Below are 13,587 nucleotides of genomic sequence, written 5' to 3' on the forward strand. Positions count from 1 at the left end.
AGCAGACTGTCCTGCTACAGACACATCATGCTCTTCGGCTGCTCGCTGGCGCTGCCCGAGTGTATCGCTGCTGACGGCGTGCACAACAGGTAACACGCCGCGAAACCACCGTTAGTTAGCGTGGTTGCGGTCAGAGAGCCAGAGAAGAAGAAATCTGTCTCCACGAGAACCTCAGCTGTTCAGACTGTGTGTGTGTGTGTGTGTGTGTGTGTGTGTGTGTGTGCGTGTGTGTGTGTGCAGGCGGGTCGTGCTGCCCTGTGCGTCGTTCTGCGAGGCGGCGAGGGAAGGCTGCGAGCCCGTCCTCCAGATGTTCAACGCCTCCTGGCCCGACTTCCTGCGCTGCTCACAGTTCAGCAACATCACCTCCGCTGTGTCGCCGCCTTCAACACCTTCATCACCTTCATCATCACCATCATCATTATCACCTTCATCATCACCATCTTCATCATCAGTATCGCCCACGGCAACAGCAGGACCCGCCCCTTCTGTCTGTTACACGCCGAGACAGATCAAAGGGAAACCCTGTGAGTAAACACACACACACACACAGTGGAGGTTTGAACTCTACTCTGATTGGATGGGGCGATGACATCACTGTTCTGCTTCCCTCTCTGATTGGTTGGCAGCTGTATGCGGCGGGAAGGACCACTTCCTGTGCGCGACGGGGATTTGTGTCCCTCAGAAACTGGTGTGTAACGGCTACAACGACTGTGACGACTGGAGCGACGAGACACACTGCGGTGAGACACACACACACACACACACACACACACAATCAAACAGCAGAGGCATTTTTCGGGCCGTTGTCGTGGTGACGTGTTTGCATGTGACTGATTGGACGACAGCGGTGTTCCGGAACTATTGGTGTGTGACAGGTGGTCGTCATGGCGATATGAGGAGACTATAGGCTGAGGCTGCTGGAATGTAAAGAGAGAGAGAGAGAGAGAGTTCTCTCTTTGTCTGTTTATGTCTCTCGCCCTCTCCCTGACCTCTGCTGTCTCTTTATGAGAGGAAGATGTTGACAGAGACATGTCAACAGAGACACGTCAACAGAGACAAGTCGACAGAGACACGTCAACAGAGACAAGTCAACAGAGACAAGTCAACAGAGACGAGTCGACAGAGACGAGTCGACAGAGACGAGTCGACAGAGACGAGTCGACAGAGACGAGTCGACAGAGACAAGTCAACAGAGACACGTCAACAGAGACAAGTTGACAGAGACGAGTCGACAGAGACGAGTCGACAGAGACGAGTCGACAGAGACGAGTCAACAGAGACACGTCAACAGAGACAAGTTAACAGAGACACGTCAACAGAGACACGTCAACAGAGACACGTTAGCAGAGACACGTCAACAGAGACACGTCAACAGAGACAAGTCAACAGAGACACGTCAACAGAGACAAGTCAACAGAGACATGTCAACAGAGACACGTCAACAGAGACAAGTTAACAGAGACACGTCAACAGAGACACGTCAACAGAGACACGTTAGCAGAGACACGTCAACAGAGACACGTCAACAGAGACAAGTCAACAGAGACACGTCAACAGAGACAAGTCAACAGAGACATGTCAACAGAGACACGTCAACAGAGACAAGTTAACAGAGACACGTCAACAGAGACAAGTTAACAGAGACACGTCAACAGAGACACGTCAACAGAGACACGTTAGCAGAGACACGTCAACAGAGACACGTCAACAGAGACAAGTCAACAGAGACACGTCAACAGAGACAAGTCAACAGAGACATGTCAACAGAGACACGTCAACAGAGACGAGTCGACAGAGACAAGTCAACAGAGACAAGTTAGCAGAGACACGTCAACAGAGACACGTCAACAGAGACAAGTCAACAGAGACACGTCAACAGAGACAAGTCAACAGAGACACGTCAACAGAGACACGTCAACAGAGACGAGTCAACAGAGACACGTCAACAGAGACACGTCAACAGAGACACGTTAGCAGAGACACGTCAACAGAGACACGTCAACAGAGACAAGTCAACAGAGACACGTCAACAGAGACAAGTCAACAGAGACACGTCAACAGAGACACGTCAACAGAGACGAGTCAACAGAGACAAGTCAACAGAGACAAGTCAACAGAGACACGTCAACAGAGACACGTCAACAGAGACACGTCAACAGAGACAAGTCAACAGAGACAAGTCAACAGAGACAAGTCAACAGAGACACGTCAACAGAGACACGTCAACAGAGACAAGTCAACAGAGACACGTCAACAGAGACAAGTTAACAGAGACACGTCAACAGAGACACGTCAACAGAGACGAGTCAACAGAGACGAGTCAACAGAGACACGTCAACAGAGACACGTCAACAGAGACGAGTCAACAGAGACGAGTCAACGGAGACGAGTCGACGGAGACGAGTCGACAGAGACGAGTCGACAGAGACAAGTCGACAGAGACAAGTTAACAGAGACGAGTCGACAGAGACGAGTCAACAGAGACAAGTCAACAGAGACGAGTCGACAGAGGACAACTTCTCTAACAACAAAATGAGTAAAAACAAACTGAATGAGACTGAAACAAGCGAGACAGTGAGAACAATAACTGGAATGAGGAAAGTGTTGGAGTTTGTTGGAGATGTGTCACCTCTGGTCCAGGAGCTTCTGACTGCAGCTCCTCCAACAGTCAGAAGCTCCTGGACCAACCATCACCTGATGACCCAGCCCGCATCAGTCAGTCACAAAGACTAGAGCAGAAGTCTGAACAAAGGACAAAGAGACAAAAAACAAAAGACGGACGAGAATCTGAGAAATATAATTATTTTCTCTCTCTCTCTCTCTCCAGTGTGTACAGATGGGAAGTTTCGGTGTAACACCGGTCGGTGTCTCTCGCCCTCTCTGGTGTGTGACGGATATGACGACTGTGGAGACCTGAGTGACGAACTCAACTGTGGTGAGAGGACACGCACACACACACACACACACACACGCACACACATGCACGCACGCACACACACACACACACACAGTTTAACTGCTCGGGATCAACTGTGGGATCAGAGGGAGAGAGGAAGTGTGTGTGTGTGTGTGTGTGTGTGTGTGTGTGTGTGTGTGTGTGAGCGAGGGAATCCACCACCTGTCTCTCTGCCAACACACACACACACACACACACACACACACACACACACACACACACACACACACACACACACACACAGTATCGTGTGTCGGGGCTTTCTGGTGTCTGTCAGCTGTTAATCTGCTCTAAACGAAGGAGCCATATTTTGGCGACCGTTCTCATCAAACTGTTTAAACAGGTTGTTTTTCTGGCTGCAACTAAAAATGATTAAAAGCATCATCTGCAAACAGATGAGCCCAGTCAGTCTGCAGCGTTTACACTGGGACAACAACCACCCCAACCTCTGTCGAAGGACTGCAGGGCTGTTCACATTAATATGTCCGGGGGCCGTTGTGTTGTTAGTAACGTAAGAGCAGAGGCCGCCAGGATTCACGATATGAGCTCTGACTTTCATTCTGAGAAAAGTCAGAACTCATTTTCTTCACAGTGACTCTTCTGTGTTTCTGCTGTTTTATTTTCTGTGAGATAAAAATGCACGGCCGGTATAACGACACTTTGTGCAGGAAGACGGTCGATTAAAGAAACTTGAGATTCTTCTTTCTTTGAAACTTACAAACAGGAGATAGAAATCAGAGATTGGATCAGCTGATGTCCCCACGTGTCTCTCGGGACGACTGGACATTCTTTTATTGCCGTAAACTATAAATACTCAGCTGCCTGTAGTGTTATTATAATATACACAGTTACAAACAAACACGCCCACAATGCAGTTTGTTGCGTTTCATAGATGTAAAATGAACAGGCGTGTGTGTGCGTGTACGTGTGCGTGTGCGTGTGTGTGTGCGTGTGCGTGTGCGTGTGCGTGTGTGTGTGTTCAGTGTGTGATCCGGCCCGTGAGCATCGCTGTGGCGACGGTCGCTGTGTGTCCAGAGACTGGCTGTGTGACGGAGACCACGACTGTCTGGACAAGAGCGACGAGCTCAACTGCTGTGAGTCAAAGTTCTGTTGGACCTCTGAGCTTCTCTGTGACCGAAGGTTCATCTGTCACCTTCTGATCAGAGAGATCATCGACGGTTTGTAGAGAAATGAGGAGTTAAAGTGTCCAATAAGTTGTAGTTTATTTATGCTAGAAAAGAGAAACAGTTGCTATGTTGGACTGTTGAGTTCAGGAGTCTGAGGAGTGAAGCTGCTGTCGTCTGGGGTCTGGATCTCCTGCCACCGGCAGCAGGTGAACAGACTTCCTTTAGTCTGAGTGTGATGAAGATCTCACATCTTCACACCGTCACTAGTGACTCAACAACATTAACTCTCTTTAACTGAGTCAGTACTGATAACATGTATTGAGTCTGAGCTAGTTTGTTATCCTGTTAGCAGACAGAAGGCATGCAAGCTAATGCTAGCAGATTTAGCTAACTCATTAGCTCTTCCTGCCCTCAGTTAACTCTTCTCTGATGTTCCTGATGATAAAGTTCAGAAACAACAGAAGTCTGTGACTTGAGTCAGACAAGCTCAGAGATCAGTGTTGAAACATGACGAGTCACTCTGATGATTCACTGAATGAACTGCTGTGTGTGTGTGTGTGTGCGTGCGTGTGTGTGTGTGTGCGTGTGTGTCTGTGTGCATGTGTGTGCATGTGTGTGTGTGTCTGTCTGTGTGTGTGTGTGCAGCCTGTAAGAGTCAGGGTCTGTTGGAGTGCAGGAACGGTCAGTGTATTCCTTCTGCGTTTCGTTGTGACGGAGAGGACGACTGTAAAGACGGCAGCGACGAGGAGCACTGCACCAGAGAGCAGAGTGAGACATCTGTCTGCCTAACACCATCTCTTCACCCCTCTTCTTCTTCTTCTGCTCTCATTCTTATTGTTTCTGTGTGTGTGTGTGTGTGTGTGTGTGTGTGTGTGTGTGTGTGTGTGTGTGTGTGTGTGTTTCAGCTCAGGGTGTGTGTCTTCCCGGTCAGCCCAGCTGTATCTCCACTTCCTGTCCGGCGGTGTGCGGGCCGGGCAGCGCCGCCTGTGACCCTCGAAACAACAACAACAACAACTGCAGTGAGTCGTCACTCTGCAGAGAAATCTGAGAACTCACATGTGACAACATCACGACAACATCACACACATCCCAACCCTAACATCGTACTCTCTGTGTGATGTAAAGAGTACTCTAATGTTGATACTCAGATTACATTTTGCCCCTCAGCCCGCTGTGAGCCCATCAGTCTGGAGCTGTGCATGAACCTGCCCTACAACCTGACCAGCTACCCCAACTACCTGGGCCACCTGTCCCAGAGAGAGAGCTCCGTGTCCTGGGAGGCCTCTCTGTTCCCCGCCCTGGTCCAGACCGGCTGCTACCAGTACCTCATGTTCTACGCCTGCACGCTGCTGGTCCCCAAGTGTGACCCGCTCACCCTGCAGAGGGTCCCGCCCTGCAGGTCAGCAAAGAGTCAGTCTGTTAGTCAGTCAGTCAGTCAGTCAGTCAGTCAGTCAGTCAGTCAGTCAGTCTGTCAGTCAGTCAGTCTACCAGCTGGTTACCCTGCAGAGCGTCCCATCCTCCAGGGCAGCAAAGAGTCAGTCAGTCAGTCGGTCAGTCGGTCGGTTAGTCAGTCAGTCAGTCAGTCAGTCAGTCAGTCTGTCAATCAGTCAGTCTGTCAATCAGTCAGTCAGTCAGTCAGTCAGTCAGTCAGTCAGTCAGTTAGTTGCTCAGTCAGTCAGTCAGTCAGTCAGTCAGTCAGTCAGTCAGTCAGTCAATCAGTCAGTCAATCAGTCAGTCAATCAGTTAGTCAGTCAGTCAGTTAGTTGCTCAGTCAGTCAGTCAGTCAGTCAGTCAGTCAGTCGGTTGGTTAATCTATCACCCCGTCAGTGTACAGAGGATCCCGTCCTGCAGCTCAGCAACTAGTAAGTCAGTCAGTCAGTTATGTGACTTAGTCTTTCAGTGAGTTAGTTAGTTGGGCTTTGAAGCGTCACCCTGCAGAGGGTCCCTTATAATAATAAAAAGTTAGTTGGTTAGTTAACCATTTCTTTAGTCAGTCAGTTAGTTAGTCAGACTACCAACTCATTAATTAGTTAGTCAGTAAGTTGGTTAGCTGGTCAGTCAGTCAGTGTGTTCGTTAACCTAAAGGTCGGCTGGATGTCAGTCAGAAGTCTGTCAGTAGTTTCGTCTACCAGCTCCTCATTTTCACAGGACGAACCAGTTAGTCACCAGTTAATACAGTTAACAGTCAGTAACAGAGTTTAACAGTCAGTAACAGAGTTTAACAGTCAGTAACAGAGTTTAACAGTTGGTAAAAGAGTTTAACAGTCAGTAACAACTGTCAACTAATCGCCCAGATTTGAGTCCGCTGGTTAGTTAGTTTCAGTGAACTAAGTCTGTCCGTCAGTCTGTTGTGTGTCTGTGCTCTGCAGGTCGCTGTGTCGTAATGCGAAGGGGAAGTGTGAGTCGGTGCTCGGCATTGTGGGATTGCAGTGGCCCGAGGACTCAGACTGTAGCCAGTTTCCAGAGGAGGGAGGGAACGCGACCTGCCTGCTGCCGGAGGACGGAGTGGACGGTACGGTCCCGGTGTCGTCTTCACGAGGCTGAAGCTTCATGTTGAATTGATCTTCTGTCAAATTTACATTTTCAACCTTGTTGTTGTTGTTGTTTGTGGTGCGTTTCCGTGGCAACAGAGTGCTCGCCCAGCCACTTCAAGTGTCGGTCCGGTCGCTGCGTCCTGGCCACCAAGCGCTGTGACGGACACCTGGACTGTGACGACCACAGCGACGAGGACAACTGTGGTGAGGCTTTTCAAAATAAGAGAACGCTGCAGCACTTCCTGTTGGTCTGTGTCTTTATGATGTCACCTGTGTGTCTCCGTCAGGCTGTGCTGAGCGCGCTCTGTGGGAGTGTCCCGGCAGTAAGGTGTGTATTAAAACCAGCATGATCTGTGATGGGTTCCCAGACTGCCCCCTGCTGGTGGACGAGGCCAACTGCAGTGAGTGTCTCTGTGTCCTCTGACTGTCACAGACTTATTGATTGTGTTATCAGTCATTGTGGGACGACAGGCCTGATCAATAAGAGATAGTGAACCTGTGTTATTGATCGTTTCCTCAGCCGTGTGCAGAGACAACGAGCTGTCCTGTAACAACCATCAGTGTGTCCATCGGACTCTGTGGTGTGACGGCAAGAAACACTGTTCAGACAGCTCGGACGAGTGGGACTGTGGTACGACACACACACACACACACACACACACACACACACACACTGTGTCTTCCTGCTCGCTCAGTGTTCCTGATCCGGTTCTGTATTGATCTGTTGTCTCTGCAGTGTCTCTGTCCGATCGATCGGGTTCTGTTCTGACCGTGTTCAGGACGGCGGCGGAGTATCAGGTCTGTGCTGACGAGTGGAACCACGATCTGAGTGTACTGACCTGCAACCAGCTGGGACTAGGGTAAGGTTAGTAACACACACACACACACACACACACACACACACACACACACACACACACACACACACATATCCGACAGTATGACACATTAACTTGTTTGTTTCTCTGCAGAGTTCCCTCCTCCGTTTCCATGGTAGCCGACCAGCCCGGGGTCCCGGGCCGTCGCCGTTGGTTACACGTCCATCCTGAGTGGAACCAGAGGAACGGATCGGCTCTGCAGGCCCGACTGGAGAAGAGAAGGTGACTGTGAGAGTCCAAACGTTTCTGGAGCTTCACAGTAACATCAGATGTCTCCAGACAGCTCGTCTGCTGCGATCACAACCTGATCTGAGGAGATGATGTTTAACCCTTTATGTAGCTGCTGAGCTAACACTGTTAGCTAACACTGTTAGCTAACACTGTTAGCTAACAGTGTTAGCTAACACTGTTAGCTAACACTGTCAGCCTTACCACAACCTGCTGCTGTAATCTGATTACTGTTGTCTGTCTGTCTGCAGTCACGCGTGTCATTCCAGGAGGAGGGTGTCGGTGCTTTGTACCAAAGAAGGTAAAACTTTCTCCTCCTTCTCATCAGAGCATCGTTAACTGATGAAGACGTGAGACTGAAGTGTAGATCTGGCTCGGCCTCACCTCCTCGTTATTCAAACGTTTAATCTGAAAATGTGAAACATTATTTGAGCGATCGATCGATTAGTTGTTGTTCGGTCTGTAAAACAAAAGGCTGCAAAATTCCTTCAACTGAGCAGAAGTCAGAAATGTTCACTTCACTTTCATGTTCCAACAAAAGCAAAGGAAGTTTTCACCTGTTAGAAACTTAAAAACTGGTTTGATTTAAAAGTTGCAGGTTAATTTTCTGTCGATCGATCAATCGATTGACCTGATAGAAACACTTTTCATGTGACCAGCAGAGGGAGCCAGAGTAAAGTCAGCCTGCTCTCTGAGTCAGCTGACATGATGACATCACACATTAGTGTTGTTCTCTCTCTCTGTCAGACTGCGGTGTGCGTCCGGCGGTGAGCGTCCACCCTCACAGGAAGAAGAGGATTCTGGGAGGCCGGGTGTCGCGGCGAGGGGCGTGGCCGTGGCAGTGCTCGCTTCAGAGCGGCCAGAGCGGTCACGTCTGCGGCTGCGTCCTCATTGGCCGGAGGTGGGCGCTGACGGTCGCTCACTGCTTCGAGGGGTGAGACGAACACAAACACTGTGAAGGGACAGTGAGGATGTGATGAACTGTCCCTTTAATGTGTGTCCAACGTGCGTGTGTGTGTGTGTGTGTGTGTGTGTCAGGAGGGAGAGTGCCGAGCTGTGGAAGGTGGTGATCGGCCTGAACAACCTGGACCACCCGGGCGTCCACAGTCAGAGCCGCGGCGTGCGCTCCATCATCGTACACCCGCGCTACAACCGGGCGGTGGTCGACTACGACATCAGCGTGGTGCAGCTGGACTCTGAGGTCAGAGGCAGGCACACACACACACACACACACACACACACACACACACACAGAGTATTGATTATCAGTACTGACATGTCGTTGTGTCTTCAGGTCGAGGAGACGGACTTCGTCAGACCCGTCTGTCTGCCCGACCTCGGCCAGCTTCCTTCTCCCGACTCCTACTGTTACATCACAGGCTGGGGTCACATGGGCAACAGGAGTGAGTCCACACACACACACACACACACACACACACACACACACACACACACACAGAGGAATGGAACTCCATTTCCCATGATTCTTTGAGTGATGTTAACAGGAAGTAAAAAGTTGCTGTGAAGTCTGAGTGACAACTTATTTATTTTTGTTTCGTCGTGTGTGTGTGTGTGTGTGTGCGTGTGTGCATGTGTGTGTGTGTGTGTGTGTGTGTGTGTGTCCAGTGCCCTTCAAGCTGCAGGAGGGGGAGGTTCGGATCATCTCTCTCTCTCAGTGTCAGTCTTACTTCGACATGAAGACCATCACTCCCAGGATGCTTTGCGCCGGTTACGATGCAGGAACTGTGGACTCGTGCATGGTAACATCTGCAGCCACAGCTTTTATGAGTTTATAATGATTATAAATGTTACAGTTACAGGAGAGAAGCAGGAATATATTGATTGTATTTATCAGGATTATTGTTTATTTTATTCTATTTTGTCAAACTTGAGTAAAAGTCTTAAAGTATCTGATATTAAATGTACTGACGTATCAAAAATATACAAATATTTACATTTGTTTTTGTTATTGATGATAAAATAAATCAAATTAAAATGTTTTATCTTTGGCTCTGATGCAGTAAGTAATCTGTAAAGTAACTAGTAACTAAAGTTATTAAATAAAAGTAGTGAGGTGGAAGTATAAAGTAACAGAGTACCTTAAAGTACACAAGTGCAGTACTTGAGTAAATGTACTCAACACGGGGATGTTACATATGACTGATAATAAGTTTACTCAATTGTTTTGGGGGACTTTTACTTGTAATCAAGTATTTTTGTGCACCAAAAGTAAAAGTACTCGTTACATTCAGAGTATATTTATTACTCATGTTACTGAAGTATTAATAATCACAGTCAGTGAAGTAGAAGCATAAAAGCTACAAAGTCAAGTAATACAGGTACCGTAACATTGTACTCAAGTAAAGTACTTGAATAAATATACTTTGTTACGTTCCAAATAAAACTTTTATTTTATAGTATTTTTCCTCCATAACTACTTTATTATTAATTTAATTGAATTCTTGTTTGTGTGTCTGTGTGTGTGTGTGTGTGTGTGTGTGTGTGTGTGTGTGTGTGTGTGCGTGTGTGTGTGTGTGTGTGTGTGTGTGTGTGTGTGTGTGTGTGTCTGTGTGTGTGTGTGTGTGTGTGCGTGTGTGTGTGTGTGTGTGTGTGCGTGTGTGTGTGTGTGTGTGTGTGTGTGTGTGTGTGTGTGTGTGTCTGTGTGTGTGTGTGTGTGTGTGCAGGGCGACAGTGGCGGTCCGTTGGTGTGTGAGGAGGACGGCAGCGGTCGCTGGACGCTGTTCGGCCTGACGTCGTGGGGCAGCGTGTGCTTCAGTAAAGTGCTCGGACCTGGAGTCTACAGCAACGTGACGCACTTCACACCCTGGATCCAACAACAGATCTACATCCACACATACCTCCCCGACTGACACACACACACACACGCACACACACACACACACACACACACACACACACACACACACACACACACACACACACACACACAGCACTTCCTGCTCCGAGCTCGCTGCTTCCTGTCTCCAGCATTCCAGGAGGAAGTGATGTAATCGTCAATCTCACACACACACACACACACACACACACACACACACACACACACACACACACACACACACCTTCAGCTCCTCTACCTGTGCCTATATCTATACTGATAGCCTTCAGATGCTAACTGCTGTCTGAGCAGTAGTGTTAACTAGTATTACAGATGCTAACTAGTTAGCTAGTAGAGCTGTAGTTCAACAAGTAAACTCCACATTCATACGATTAACATCCACCTAATAACACTGAAGTATTATTTATTACTGCACAGTGTTGGTTTGTCACTCAGAAACGTGGAAGCAAAAGAAGCTGTGAGAGTTTAAATCCTTCAGATATTACTGCATTTATTTCATGTCTCACTCTGCTTTGATTGAATGTGCAGTTTGTTTTTTACATGGTCAGATAAAAGTAAATAAAACACGTGTAGCTGAGGTAAAAACAACTACGGGCTAATTTAACTAAAACGTCACCTCAACGAAGAAACAATATCTATAAATAACAAATCAATGAATATGCAGAGGTCTGGATGATTGTGCTGCTAATGATCAGAAGACAAGACAGCTGATTCTGGATATAGACGGACAGGCGTAATCACATGTACTTAACATTTTTATAATATGTTACTTATAAATAACAACATAATTGAGATCAAAGTACGTTTGAGTCTTAACGGGAAATAAATAAACGTTTAAAATTGCAAAACTTCATGTGACTATGAACATGTTAAAAGAGGAAATGCACACGTCACAAATCAAGACTTGGTTTTACAAAGTAACAGTAATATCAGTGTATTTAAACTTCAATGTTAAGTTTGCAGTAGTACGGGAGAGTATTAGGACCACTGTAAAAAAAACTGTAAATAAAAATAAATTAAACTTCTTTCTCAGACTTTAAACTGAAAAGTGAAAATAGTCAGAATTCAAATTGAAAAGTCAGACCAGTTTACAGTCGCTGTAACTTTACAGCTGCCGCAAAGTTTTCAACCACTGTAAACTTTACAAGCACTGTAAATGTGTCCACTGTAAAGGTTACAGTGGCTGTAAACTTTACAGTGGCTGTAAACTTTACAGTGGCTGTAAAGTTTACAGCCACTGTAAAGTTTACAGTGCTTGTAAACTTTACAGTGGCTGTAAACTTTACAGTGGCTGTAAACTGTACAGTGGCCCTGATGGTCTTGCGTACAGCGCTGGTCAGTTGCTTACAAAGTGTAAATGATTGCGTCTTCTTCGCTTCCATAAACACGTCAGAAGAACAGTTGTTAGTTGACTTGTAGTTTAGCGGCAGCAGTAACTCAGAGGAAACACTTCCTGATGTTCTCCACCGGTCAGGTATATTTTTATGACGATAAACAGGGCTTCAGTGTTGTTGTTGCTGCATCCATTTAAAGTGAGCGGAGCTTGTTGTTGGTTTGTGTGTGTGTGTCGGACGTAAACACACACACACACACTGTGTTTCTAGAACTGATCATTATCATTACAACATTGTCACAACGTTCAGGCGCTCAGCACTGAACTTCTAAGAAGCTGCTAGCTAAAACGAACCAGTTGAGCACTCAACTTCCCACAATGCTTCACTCTATAGTGCCTGTACTTAAAGTTAGCAGTAAAAAAACAACCTTGTTACCTGTACAATGTCGTACTGTATGTGTGTGTGTGACAGAACGAGAGCGAGCGAGAGAGAGAGAGAGAGGATTTTTTTTTTGCTTCTAAAAACAAAGCGGCAACTTATTTGGGCAACTTTGATGGACGACACTTTTTTAGCGCTTTATTCACACAATGTTTGATTTACAATTACACTCTAATCTGAAACAACACAATCAAAACATTAAACACATGTTGGATTTCACTGTTTATCTGCTCATTTAAATGTTTAATGTTTCTTAAGTGGAGTTAAAATAAAGAGCAGAAGCATGTAGGCAAGTGATTAGTCATGATGTTAGCATATGCTAACAGTGCAGCTTTAGCTTTTAGTTCACAACCAATTTGGTCAACTACAAAGAAGCTATATTAGCCTAACCTTACTATTGCTTAAGCTAGCTAGCAGACTCACTCACACAAATATTCAACTGCCACGTTAGCGCCAGTTAGATTGTGAAGCACAAATATAGCTTAGCGTTTTGCCAATAAAGATAATTAAGTTTCGCAAATGTAATTTTGATTCAACTAAGAGGCTAAGCTAAACTTAATTAGCAGCCTCAGCTAACCAAGCTAATGAGTAGTCAAATTTAAGAAGATGTACGGAGAAGATAGTGTTCTGCTAACTGCTAATGTTAGCTAACATCAGTACAGACTCTACTTACTGTACAGTTCATCTCTCTTTTTCACCATCTTTCAGTAAAACTTGGTTAATTTTAGATCTCTTTAATGATTATACTATGTTTTATTAAATAAATGAGCGAGCACATTTATGCTTTTAAGCTAACAGGCTTCAAGCTTTCCAAGCTATTGCCTAAGCTAGCTAGCAGACTCACTAATACAAATATTGAACTGCCACATTAGCGCCAGCTAGATAATGAAGCACAAATATAAAATATTGCCAATATAGATTATTAATTAACCTGTTTGTGAATGTTAGCATCAAGCTACATTAGCTTTTGCCAAGTATGTATGAACAGCTTTGAACCAGTTGTGTCATTTTAACAGCAGCAGTTTTAACTAGCTACAAATTAGAAGCTAACACAAAAAATATGTGACAATGTCAGGTATAGTGTTCAGCTAACTGCTAACGTTAGCTAATGTAAGTACAGACTCAAACTCTACTTACTGCAGAGTTTTGTTATCATTTTCAGCTCCTCTTTCAGTGACTCTTAGTTGATTATGTTAATCACATATATTGTTTTAAGCTAACAGGCTTTTATCTTT

At 46.2% G+C, this 13,587-nt stretch overlaps 1 protein-coding gene across 1 annotated transcript in view; it reads left to right on the forward strand.

Annotated features, from left to right (window-relative positions):
- corin (corin, serine peptidase) overlaps window positions 1-10,794 on the forward strand; it is an 18,799-nt gene extending 8,005 nt beyond the window's left edge. The window contains exons 6-25 of the mRNA XM_073474827.1: window positions 1-89; window positions 241-524; window positions 627-740; window positions 2,828-2,935; window positions 3,940-4,050; window positions 4,729-4,851; window positions 4,989-5,102; window positions 5,251-5,482; window positions 6,453-6,595; window positions 6,714-6,821; window positions 6,905-7,018; window positions 7,138-7,248; window positions 7,354-7,477; window positions 7,589-7,717; window positions 7,975-8,024; window positions 8,471-8,657; window positions 8,762-8,924; window positions 9,018-9,126; window positions 9,350-9,483; window positions 10,408-10,794. The exon at window positions 1-89 is cut by the window's left edge and continues 16 nt beyond it. Coding sequence (XP_073330928.1) covers window positions 1-89; window positions 241-524; window positions 627-740; window positions 2,828-2,935; window positions 3,940-4,050; window positions 4,729-4,851; window positions 4,989-5,102; window positions 5,251-5,482; window positions 6,453-6,595; window positions 6,714-6,821; window positions 6,905-7,018; window positions 7,138-7,248; window positions 7,354-7,477; window positions 7,589-7,717; window positions 7,975-8,024; window positions 8,471-8,657; window positions 8,762-8,924; window positions 9,018-9,126; window positions 9,350-9,483; window positions 10,408-10,593 — 2,733 coding nt within the window. The 3' untranslated portion in view covers window positions 10,594-10,794. The remainder of the gene's footprint in view (window positions 90-240; window positions 525-626; window positions 741-2,827; window positions 2,936-3,939; window positions 4,051-4,728; window positions 4,852-4,988; window positions 5,103-5,250; window positions 5,483-6,452; window positions 6,596-6,713; window positions 6,822-6,904; window positions 7,019-7,137; window positions 7,249-7,353; window positions 7,478-7,588; window positions 7,718-7,974; window positions 8,025-8,470; window positions 8,658-8,761; window positions 8,925-9,017; window positions 9,127-9,349; window positions 9,484-10,407) is intronic.
- Window positions 10,795-13,587: the final 2,793 nt, after the last annotated feature.

Source organism: Pagrus major, chromosome 10 (genome assembly GCF_040436345.1).
Source record: "Pagrus major chromosome 10, Pma_NU_1.0".
In the NCBI taxonomy this organism is placed as follows: domain Eukaryota; kingdom Metazoa; phylum Chordata; class Actinopteri; order Spariformes; family Sparidae; genus Pagrus; species Pagrus major.